The sequence below is a fragment of the Ursus americanus genome, chromosome 36 (assembly GCF_024610735.1).
Source record: "Ursus americanus isolate L20-20 chromosome 36, mUrsAme1.1.p, whole genome shotgun sequence".
NCBI classification, from domain to species: domain Eukaryota; kingdom Metazoa; phylum Chordata; class Mammalia; order Carnivora; family Ursidae; genus Ursus; species Ursus americanus.
Window position 1 is genome coordinate 26,651,159 of NC_142162.1, and position 11,361 is coordinate 26,662,519.

Sequence of the window (11,361 nt, forward strand, 5' to 3'; positions counted from 1 at the left end):
AGCTTTGCTCTGGCTAGTCCCTCTCCCTGAAATACTCTTTCCTTAATAATCTTCTTAGCTAACTTTATTACCTTCTCAAATTTCATGGCTCTGTGAGAGTGACACTGCCCACCCTTTTTAGTTATTGTAACCTGTTATCCCTATCTCCATGTACTCCTGATCCCCCTTATCCTACTATACTTTTTCTTTTTTCCACAATCCTTATTACTTTTTTTTAAAAGATTATTTATTTATTTATTTATTAGACAGAGATAGACAGCCAGCGAGAGAGGGAACACAAGCAGGGGAAGTAGGAGAGGAAGAAGCAGGCTCCCAGTGGAGGAGCCCGATGTGGGACTCGGTTCCGGAACGCCGGGATCATGCCCTGAGCCGAAGGTAGACGCCTAACGACTGCGCTACCCAGGCGCCCCAACATGATCCTTATCACTTCTAATATAATATGTAATGAATTTATTATCTTTGTTGTTTAGTTTCTTGTCTCCCCTTGCTAGGCTGCAAATTCCACAAGGGATTATTTGGTTCACTGATCTATCCTGCTTAGAACTCTAAATATTGGGGCGCCTGGGTGGCACAGCGGTTAAGCGTCTGCCTTCGGCTCAGGGCGTGATCCCGGCGTTATAGGATCGAGCCCCACATCAGGCTCCTCTGCTATGAGCCTGCTTCTTCCTCTCCCACTCCCCCTGCTTGTGTTCCCTCTCTCGCTCGCTGTCTCTATCTCTGTGGAATAAATAAAATCTTTAAAAAAAAAAAACTCTAAATATTGCATGGAAGAATGAATGAATGAGTTGTTATGGTCAATTGAAAGCTCTACTTCACATTATCCAAATTTCCCATTGTTAACCTATCTCAGAAGCTAAGTACTGAGAAACAGAGGAAATGAGTCAGGCGCATCTTAATTCTAGAGACTGAATGAAAAAAGGAAAATAAAAGTTTCCTATGACCAGATCCTGGGGAGAGGGAAGAATGCATTTTCTTATCACTCTGGAAATAAAAATTGTTGGCTGGAGGCCCCTGGGTGGCTCAGTCAGTTAAGCATGTAACTCCTGATTTCGGCTCAGGTCGTGATCTCAGGGTTGTGAGATTGAGCCCCACGTCGGGCTCCGCGCTGGGTGTGGAGCTTGCTTAAGATTCTCTCTCTCCCTGTCCCTCTGCCCCTCCCACCCCCTCTTCTCTCCCTCTCAAAAAAAAAAAAAAAAAATTGTTGACTGGACTCAATTGTCCAAATTTAAATTCAGTGGATTGAGGTCTAGACTGCTTTTTCAGTGGAGTTTTTTGGGAGAAGGAAAGGTGATGGCAAAGTTGTTTCTTTCCTCTTAAGTACTGCTTAAACGGCTGATATATCCATACAAAAGAAAGCTCTGCTTTACTTTTTCTGAAATAGTAAGTCTACATATGAATCAGATGTTGAGAGGCTCTAATGAAAAGCTTAAAAACGTGAAACAAAGGCCAGGGAATGAGAAAAGCAGAATGTAGTATAATATCCCAAATTTACCATTTGTTTTCTTGCTTTAGACTGCCATTTATGTGACAAGTGACTTTTTGCATAAATATTAGGGCAAGGTTTTTCCTCTCCCTGTATTAAACTTTAAGAGTTACACACCACGTCATGCCCAGTGAAGCATCACCACATCCTAGTAAGATCCTGTGTGTGTGTTTATGAGCACATTTAATTGCATGTTCCTACATCCTCAGATTAGCCTTTTGGCAAAGTTAGCTCACTTCATTTGCAAAGGATATGGGGTAACCATGGCCCATTGTTGAGCAAAAGGGCATGAAGATCAGCTGGAAATTGCAATCAGGGAGAAGATTTGGGTATAATCTATAAAACTAGGAGTAACACCAGGAAGCCTACCACCTTTACCCAGGTTAAGCAGTTGAATTTTAAAAACTCTTAAATAGGAGGTCTTTAAAACTTTAATACTCCCCCCACACACTAATTAAACAAATTTTGACATCTGTTTGTGCATGGTATGTACAACAGCAATATTCAAATATAATTTATCTGAGTGTCAAATTGGACCTCCACCCAACAAGTATTTATTAAGCATCTACTATGTTGGGGATAGTGAAGTGAACTAGACAGACTCAATTCCTTCCCTTTGTCAAGGAACTGCCCCTTCCCAACCAAGTGCTTTATGTCATTGACCAAGAAAGGTAAGGAAACAGTCTTTAAACTGTGGAATAACAGAAATCTTTTCTTTACATAATTAGTGACATCCAAGGAAATCTCAGTCTACTCTGAGGCTAAGTTTCATAATTTTTGCTCTACATATTTTTTTTCTCTCTTTAAACATCAAGTCCAAACGTGATTAGCCAGGACTCATGACCTTCCTTGCCAGCCTAATGCTATTTTACATCCCCTTTATTACTGCAGTCAAAAAGCTGAGTTTAGTTTTACTATCACACTAGACATTATTGGATGGTCCCTATGATTAAGAACTCACCTTAGTGACTAGTTCTTCTCTTATTCACCACATTCTCCAAAGAGCACAGGCTTCTTTCCCACAGGAAAAGAGTAGTTGGCTACATTTGGGGCTGCCGTATGAGAGTGTTTTCCAAAAGATGTCATGTGGGATGGGTCCCAGAGTAGGCATGGGTTGTTCCAGGTTGGCTTTGGGATTACAAATGCATAGAGCATAAACCAGGACTTCAAGGTCTGAGATCACAGAAATAGAAGACCAAACAATGCTTGGGCACTGGAACATTATTGTTACGTGTCAACTTCCTAACATCACTAAGGAGGATTAAATTTGCAGAAAGACAAAAAATGGACAGTTGGTGGTAAAATCTAGAAAGCACACAAAGAAGTGACAGCATTGGCCTTTGAAGAACGTATCCTAGAAGAGTTGTTCTTAACTTTGTTTTCATATCCTCAATGGTATAATACATTGTTTTTGAAACCCTGATAGAATAGAGATTCAGAAGAAATTCTCTTCCCTCCTTACCTAGTTTTTCTGGTCTAAAAAGAAGTACAATCACTAAATGAGGTAAAAGCCTTTTCATTAACTCTCCTAACTGCACCAGGTTCCATACCAGAATTTCAGAACAAAAATATTCAGGGGAGTTGGAGAAGCGAAAACCATTGTCCAACTTCAGTTCTCAATCTGGCCCACATCTCTAATTACTGTTATGAAACTGGGATCCAGCACTAGTCCATACCGAGTGCTGCTCCAGGGACACGGTGTAAATGCTACTGACAAAACTTCTAAGTGTGCTAATGAGTAGAGCTTGAGAAGCGAGTAATTCCTTAACTGAGAATGATGCATGTATAGAGTAAAAGGTGGAGGGCATGCTTAATTTGGTAATCACAGAAAATGTGGGTAATTTCTCTGGAGAGAACAAGCCCAATTACTCATAATGCACCATACTGGGCAGTACTCAAGACAAGAGGCACCACTGCACTACTAATTAAGGTCTGGCACACATCACCATTCTTTTGACAATCTGCACCCCCTGCGTTTTCTCCCTCCCCCCCAAAACTAATGAAATAATAATGGTTGATGGCACCATCTGAGAGGTAGCATAATGGAAGATATAACCTGGGCTTTTAAGTCATTTCTATGTTAGAATTCTAGAACTACATAGCTGAGAACACTCATCTCATCAACGTTCTGCTTTGATCCTTCCTGCAAGTTGGAGGTCGTCTGTGGTGAATTTAGAAACAAGAAATACAGAGCAGCCTTTCTGCCTTCTGATCATATTCCTCCCAGTTGTTTAGTATCTGGCCCACCCATAGCCTTGCCAGATACCTAACTTTTGTTTCCCAGGGTTTATTCATGTCCATATCTGATAATGTAACTGGGTTCATTTCAAATTTCATATATGAAGAATGAGGTCAAGCCATGTCTCTTCAGCTATATTCAACCTTATATTCTTCTTTTTTAAAGGTAGCCTCATAAAAACAAGGCCTCAAAAATCGGCAAAAAACTCATTACTGTTCGTCTCGATGGAAATCTTTAGTAAAAAGCAAAAGATTTAGGTACTCCAAAGAGAAACCAGAATTATCAACCTTGTATTCTTACCAAGGATCTGTGTTCAACTTTTTCAAAGCCTGAGAGTGGGAAGTTTTTCACTTGACTTAGGCTAAAGGTCATTGTAACTCAATAAATGGGGAAACTTAGATGAGGAAAATGAATAAACTCAACACACAGGGATTCAAAGACTCCCCAATTCCTACTCTAGGCTGTATGACCATTCTCTTCAGATAGGCCTACTCATGTTTTATTTTTGTATCATCCTTCTGAATGTTGGCATGTACTTTAACAACCTTTCACTTTCTGCACTGGACAGAAGTGCTAATAAGAAAAGGAGGGGGAAGGAAGGAGTGGTAATGTCTATAGCCACAGTCAAATCCTATTTGTGGAAACCTTTATTGTCTACGTTAGTGGGTCCTCAATATATCAAAAGTTCAGTCCTACTGTCCAGCACTTAAGGAAGAAAGGTCTAATGTCACTGTATGTGGGTTGAAGTAGGTGCCAAAGGAAAAGCAGTTCCCACCACCTCCAAGGAGCAGGAGCTGCTGCTCTTCAGGAAGGAGGATGCTGGTATGATTGTGTAACATTAATGGCCATGGCACACATGTTGTATCAATTTGATACTCCGAGCTCAATCCTGTAGTCAAATCAATAACAGTCACTCCAGGAACTGAGGAAGAATGAATCCAGACCCCTCCAACCAGTAGAAGCTTCCCATGGATCACATGAGCTGTGTGGGAATACCTTGGAGTAATGGGAGGCTGGATGACTATTGATTCCCAGAGGAATCCACAAGAGATTGGTTTTAGAAAGAGTACAGAGCTCAGTGGCTCCTCAGAAGCACCCAGACCTCCAGCAATAAGGGCTCCCCCTTGCCAGCTGCAGGCACTGTGTGAATGCCGAGCTTCAGGTGCTTCCCCCTTCACTGGGATACTGACCCAAGCCATTGTCCCCACATGTAGGAAATGCCAGTCACTTAGTACAGGTTCTACCACACTTCGACCCCCATACACAAACAAATATTTCTGATTCTCATAGGACACTTCTGTTGTTGAATGCCGCCAACATGATAGCATGGAATCTTCTGGGCCGGCCTTTGTTACTGTTACATTTAGATCCTCAGTGCTATTATCCTCACTCTTAGAGACACCCAGTTGGAGAATCCCCAAGGCTGGAGTTACTGGGGACAGTCTCCCTCCCAGAACCAAAACCTCAGTATCTGAAAGTCTTGTCATGGTGTGATAAAGGCGCCCATCCCACTGGGCTCCAGTCCCACAACTGCATGTTTGGTTGCCTTTCCATTCAAAGTCACAATATCTTGAAAGCAAGTGAAACTTGCTCACTCGGCAATGCCGCCCCTCTTGCTCTCCAAATCCTCCTGCACTAAGAATGACGCTTGGGCTCAAAAGGACAGAGGCATGCCCGTATCTCTTAAGGTCTGGGCCCTTGCTGTCACTAGTGACTACACTGGCAGGGAAGACGCCTGATGGAGAAGCAGGATCTATTCGAGGAAACGCCTCTGAGGGTGGAAACACCAGAGTTTGGGAGAGAGTGGCTCCTCTAGAAGCGGCCAGAATGAAATAGTGGGCGCACTTCAAATGCCACTCCTCAAACTCATCAAAAGGTTCAAGATTCTCCACGCGCTGGCATTCTTCCGAGGAGAGAAAGCAGCGATAGAACTCATTCATGTCCACGGCACAGCAGGCAGTCCAGCCAGCCTGAAGGAAGCGGTGCTGCTGGGCCTCCACGTCAGGAAAGCGGTCTAGGCCATGCAGGGGAGAATTGAGCTGCTGAAAATGCTGCTGCATGACCTGGCCAAAGGCGTCATGCGGCCTCATCTGCTCATAGATCACGAAAAGGGCATCAGGAAAACGCCGGGCTGCCCAGGCGATGAGGGCCGCGGCATCATTCGGCTCAAGGTAGGTCAGCACGGCCTCCGCTAGAAGCAGAGTGGGTACGGCCGCGTTAAGGCCCGCGGCGGCCAGGGCCTCGTCCAGTCGCGCGAGCTGCCTCAGGTCCAGGCCTAGGAGGCGGTAGTCCACACTCTCAAAGCAGAGCGCTGACGCGGGGTCCCTGCTCTGGAAAGGCCCGGTTAGGGCGCACAGTTCCGGCGTATCTAGAATCCTCTCCGCTTTGCGCCGGGCCACGTCCGGAAAATCTACTTCCCAGACTGCAGTCCCGGCCAGGCGGCCCGCAGTTTTCAGGCGAAAATACAGCGAATCTGAACCAGCTCCCAACGACAAGATCTGGGCGCGAGGAACGCCTGGGGCCGCGCACGTCTGTTCCAGGAAGGCGCGCACGCAGTGCCCCACGGCGCGTGCGCGGACGTAGTAGCCGCGGTGGATGAGCGGCGCGCGGCGCGCGATCCCCGGAACGAGCAACGCGGCAAAGGGGTCGTGCACGTACCCGCGCGCGGCCAGGGAACTCTTGCTGAGGGCGCTGCTGTCGTTAGTGCTTTGTACTGCCCCCGCCCGACGCTCGCGGCTCCGCGGGCCCATGGCGGAGAAGAGGGAGAGGAGCGGCGGTCCGTCACCGAGGTGAGCTCTCTTTCGTTCTGCAGTACCCACCTCGGGGATTTCTGTACGGAAAAAGCACCCCTCTTCCGTGACTCCCCTTCCGCGATGCGCGTCACTTCCGGAAAGAGGGCACCTCACCAATCAGAATTGAGGAGGGTGTAGCTTGTTTTAAAATTCGACTGTGATTGACTTTTTTTGGATTTTCTGGGACTGCATTTTCGTGGAAGACTGACCCCTGCGGCTTATTGTGCGCACGTGGACTGTGTCAGGGAAGGTCAGGTGGTCGCTTTCTTACAAGCCTTTCCGTCTGAAGGGAAAATTTAGCTAAGTCCTTATAGTTGGGTCAGCTGTTGACAGAAATCTTTAAAGGGTGATTGTGAGGACTGACAACCAGACCTCCTTGGACGGCAGGGACAGCATTGAGTAATCCGGTGGGGCAAAGTAGGGTTAGAACCACTGACTTTGGTTGGTGGGCAAGGAGAAGAAGGGGTCGTTCCTCAGATGCAAACCACTAGTACTTACTCATTTATTTAATGCTTTCATAGTTTGAAAAGAGATCCCATTTAAATCTGAAAACAAGTCATGGAGGCCAGGTGCAAAATGAAGAAACTTTTACAGAGGTTGTGATTCATCCAATAAATGTTTCCCCACAGATATATACTATTAATTCCCTTGTATTCCTGGCTCTGTACAGAGCTGACAATAAGTAAAACACTCAGCCTCTGTTTCTCAGTTATAAAATGACATTCCCCTCCACTTCGAAAAGTTTGTGATTCTAAGTTAGTGTTGAATATATCCACGGAGGAGGGAAATCACAGAAGAGAGGTGATTATTCCCTCTGATACATTCTGAGTCTTGCTGGGAGGTTAAAATAACCAGTAAGTTTCTGAGTTGGGTGTTTGGAAGTCATCACCAGTAGGAAACTGCTTCCAGAGATATTTAGGAGATTTATAATTTATTGATTGGAATTTGATGACTAACTGCGGGGGCTGAGGTGGAGAAGGAAATCAGCATGACTCTATGGTTACCTTGAAGCAGCCTAACAGAATGATTAAGAGCAAGAGTTTTGTTTTGTTTTGTTTTTAAGATTTTATTTATTTGACAGAGAGAGAGAGCGAGAGAGCACAAGCAGGGGTAGTGGCAGAGGAAGAGGGAGAAGCGGGCTCTCCACTGAGCAGGGAGTCCAACGCGGGGCTCGATCCCAGGACCCCAGGATCATTACCTGACCAAAGGCAGACGCTTAACCGACTGAGCCACCCAGGTGCCCCAAGAGCAAGAGTTTAGTAGTCCAGCCAATTTGGATTTGGGTACTGTACTCAGATGCTTGAGTCAGGATAAAGGTTTGATAACTGAAAAGTGTCTTTAGGTTTGGTGTTGAAGAGCTCTTAATGACTTCAGGGAGAGAAATTTCTGTGGAGCACTGAGGGCAGAATTCATGTTTCAGTGAATGGGAACTAACTAAATGGAGGCAGCCAGTCTAATTATGCCTCCGAGGAGCTTAGCTTAGAATGAGAGGAGAGACAGGGTGGTAAAGAGGAATATGAGTTACAAGAAAGGTTTTTGTTTGTTTGCTTTTTAGTGGAAACAACAATGTACATGCATGTTGGTTCCCTGAGAGAAATTAGCCAATGGAGAGAAAGGTTGGAGGAACAGAAAATTGAGAAGGTTAACTGGTGGAGTAATGACTTGAAATAACTAGGAGGGAATGGGATCTAGGGCACAAGTTAGTGTTGAGGATAGAAGAATGAATCCTTTTTCTCTGACTTATGAGAGAAGAAAGTGTACAGATAAAGGTAAGTTGAGGTGCAGGTGAGGACAAAGAAAAATAGAGGGAATTCTTGCCTGATGGCTTCTGTTACCTCTGTAACAGCTGGCAGCTGGGCTGTTAGTTCAGTGTGAGGTGATTGGGTCTAGTGGAGGTGTTTGGAATGGCCCCTGATGGGGATAGGAGAAGCACTCCCCTGAGATTGCTGGGCCTGGGATCTTCATGTCTAAAATGAGAGGAGTAAGTGCCGCTTTCTGAGGTGTCTCATAGTCGATTGAGGGCCAAAGAAGAAGAAAAACAAAAATCGTAGGACTTTAAAATATATATATCATGCTGTAGAAGTGAGTTTTTAATGATGAGTAAAATTTAGGTGATGATTTAGAAATACTATTTTTTTGATTAAGAACAGATCAAGAAAGGTGATTCAGGAAGAGAGAGAATGGAGCAAAGTTTGTGATTTGAGTACCATAGGATTGTTTTCTGATTACTTTTTAACCTGTTTATGTAAAATGAGAATAATAATATCTCAGTGCTTGCATCATGATAAGTGCTTAAGAGAGAATAACACTTGTCTTTATTATTCTGAATTCCCTTTTCTTTTTTGGGCATGAAAAAAGTTCTCTGAGAGACAGGAGACTTGGTTCTGGCCCTGCTCTGACTTGATGAAATATAGTACAAATGTAGAAACATCTTATCTCAATGTGTTGCCTTTTGGCTCCTCACTCCTACCCCAGCTTCTTCGAACCCATACCAAACCTAGCCCAGGAAGGTAGAATTTGGCAGGGCATGGTATTGTTGATGACAGTATGTTAGGCATGGATCAGTGAAACAACAGCTTTTTAAATGTGTAAAGATTGTGCTTTTTGGTGGATCTCAAATTTCCAGAGGTTAACATTGTAGCCAGTGGGTCAGTAAATTTACTCACAGTTAGTTAAAGGTCACTATGGAGGGTGGTTTGAATGTAGCACAAGATAATATCGGGATCCTAGAGTGGGACTGAAAATGTATTTAAAAAGCTAGCCGCTTGTCAGATTTATCATCAGTCCGCTATGAAAAATGCCTTAAGTACTTTTTTAGGCTGTCATTCTATTGTCTAAACATAAAAGTTCATCCGTCTCAACTCATAATAATAAAATTGTTTTGCAAGGTTTTTTTAAAAGATTTTATTCAAGTATTTGAGAGAGAGAGAGCACAAGCAAGGGTGGCAGGTGGAGGGAGAGGGAGAAGCAGACTCCCTGCTGAGCAGGGAGCCTGATGCAGGGCTCTATCCCAGGACCCTGGGATCGTGATGTGAGCCTAAGGCGGACGCTTAACAAACTGAGCCACTAGGGCACCCCTGTTTTGCAAGTTTTTAAAATTATTTAATTATTTTATAAATAATTATTTTAAACAGTTAATTTATTTATTTTTATTAAAATTAGTAAATCATATAAATTTTTTTATTATTTCACATTTTAACTTATTAAAGTTATTTCAGAAAGCAATCAAGTATTACATGCTTGTTGTAAAACCTTCAAATTGCAGGAAACTATGGTAAATAAAAGTAAAATTTTCTCCCCTGACGTTTGCCACTTCCAACCCATAATTATAAATAAATAAAACATGTTTTGTTCATAAATGCCATCTTTCTAAGCAATATATTTTGTTACTTTTTGGAAGTAACACTATATCATAGAAGTCTTTTCTTATAGATACTCAGTTGGATCGAGATATAATTAATTTAGCCAGTAGCCTACTGATGGATTTAGGTTGTTTCCAATTTTTTGCTATTATATATCATAAGAAATGTATTTGTGCATATTCTATAAGATATAGGATAAATTCTTAAAAGTAGAATTATTTGGTCAGGAATAATGTTTTGTGTTGTGTGTGTGTGTGTGTGCGCGCGCGCGCGCGCTAATAGATATTGCCAAATTGCTTTCTAAAAAGACCATACCAAATTCTGTTTCCACCAGAACTTTTACTCACACCTTCAGTATTGAGTATTTTTCTTTTGAGATCCACAATTTTTTCTGGATAATTTTATAAGTTAAGTCTTCCACATGAACTTTTATTTTTTTTTAAAGATTTTATTTATTTATTTGACAGAGATAGTGACAGCCAGCGAGAGAGGGAACACAAGCAGGGGGAGTGGGAGAGGAAGAAGCAGGCTCATAGTGGAGGAGCCTGATGTGGGGCTCGATCCCACAACGCCGGGATCATGCCCTGAGCCGAAGGCAGACGCTTAACCACTATGCCACCCAGGCGCCCCTCCACATGAACTTTAAAAATCAATTTCTAAGAAATAACTTTGGGAATATTTTCATTAACATTTACTTTAAAAGTCAATTTATGGCAAATTGATTTTACCTATGGAAGATAACGTGTGTTTTTCCATCTTAATGCTATCTACTGTGTATTTTGGTAGGAATAGTAAGCATATTAGTTAAACAGCCTATCTTTTCCATTTGTTACTATTTATGAAGCATTTACTATAGCATACTATTGAAATGCCACTTTTATTTTATACTGTGTTGGCCTTTCTGTGGATTTCTGTGGCTCTGTGTGGTCCTGTACAAACTTTTTTTTTTTTAATTTTATTTATTTTTTTATTGAGAGAGAGAAAGTGTGCACACATGCATGAGCAGGGGAGAGGGGCAGAAGGGGAAGGGGAGGAAGAGAGAGAATCTTCAGCAGACTCTGCGCTGAGCCCAGAGCCCTATGTGGGGCCTGATCCCACAACCCTGAGATCATGACCAGAGCTGAAACCAAGAGTTGGACTCTCAATTGGCTGAGCCACTCAGGTGCCCCCAAACTGTTTTCTTTTTTGCCCATTTTAATAATGTGGCACTTATTTAACCCTCTCAGTATCAATTTATTGATTTGTAATTCGGCAAAACTGTTTATTTTGCAAAGTTATTGCAAGAATTAAAGATAATAGTAAAAGCACTTGCTACATATCTGGTAGGCTCTGAATGAAAACTGCTCTTCCTATCAACATCGTTGTCATTGATATGTGAGAACCCAGAGGGTCAGGGTGGCTATTCTGAAAAATCACTAAATTTCATTTGGAATTTTATCTTAATTTATAAGCCACCTTCAGAGGTGAAGGGAAGTTAGGATTTAT

The 11,361-nt window shown here is 42.9% G+C and overlaps 1 protein-coding gene and 1 non-coding gene across 2 annotated transcripts; both read right to left on the bottom strand.

Moving 5' to 3' along the window:
- Nucleotides 1–3,890: 3,890 nt before the first annotated feature.
- LOC123776521 (U5 spliceosomal RNA) lies at nucleotides 3,891–4,004 on the bottom strand. Its single transcript, XR_006775382.1, has one exon. It is a non-coding gene; the product is annotated as a U5 spliceosomal RNA (small nuclear RNA).
- A 350-nt stretch (nucleotides 4,005–4,354) lies between these two features.
- Nucleotides 4,355–6,472, bottom strand: LCMT2 (leucine carboxyl methyltransferase 2). The gene has a single exon (XM_045771857.2). It carries the CDS (start codon nucleotides 6,470–6,472, stop codon nucleotides 4,415–4,417), a length of 2,058 nt encoding a protein of 685 aa, XP_045627813.2. The 3' UTR covers nucleotides 4,355–4,414.
- Between the last annotated feature and the right edge of the window lie 4,889 nt (nucleotides 6,473–11,361).

Excerpts from the sequence above, each read along its gene's own strand:
- LCMT2 (XM_045771857.2), bottom strand. The coding sequence starts at position 6,472 with ATGGGCCCGCGGAGCCGCGAGCGTCGGGCGGGGGCAGTACAAAGCACT.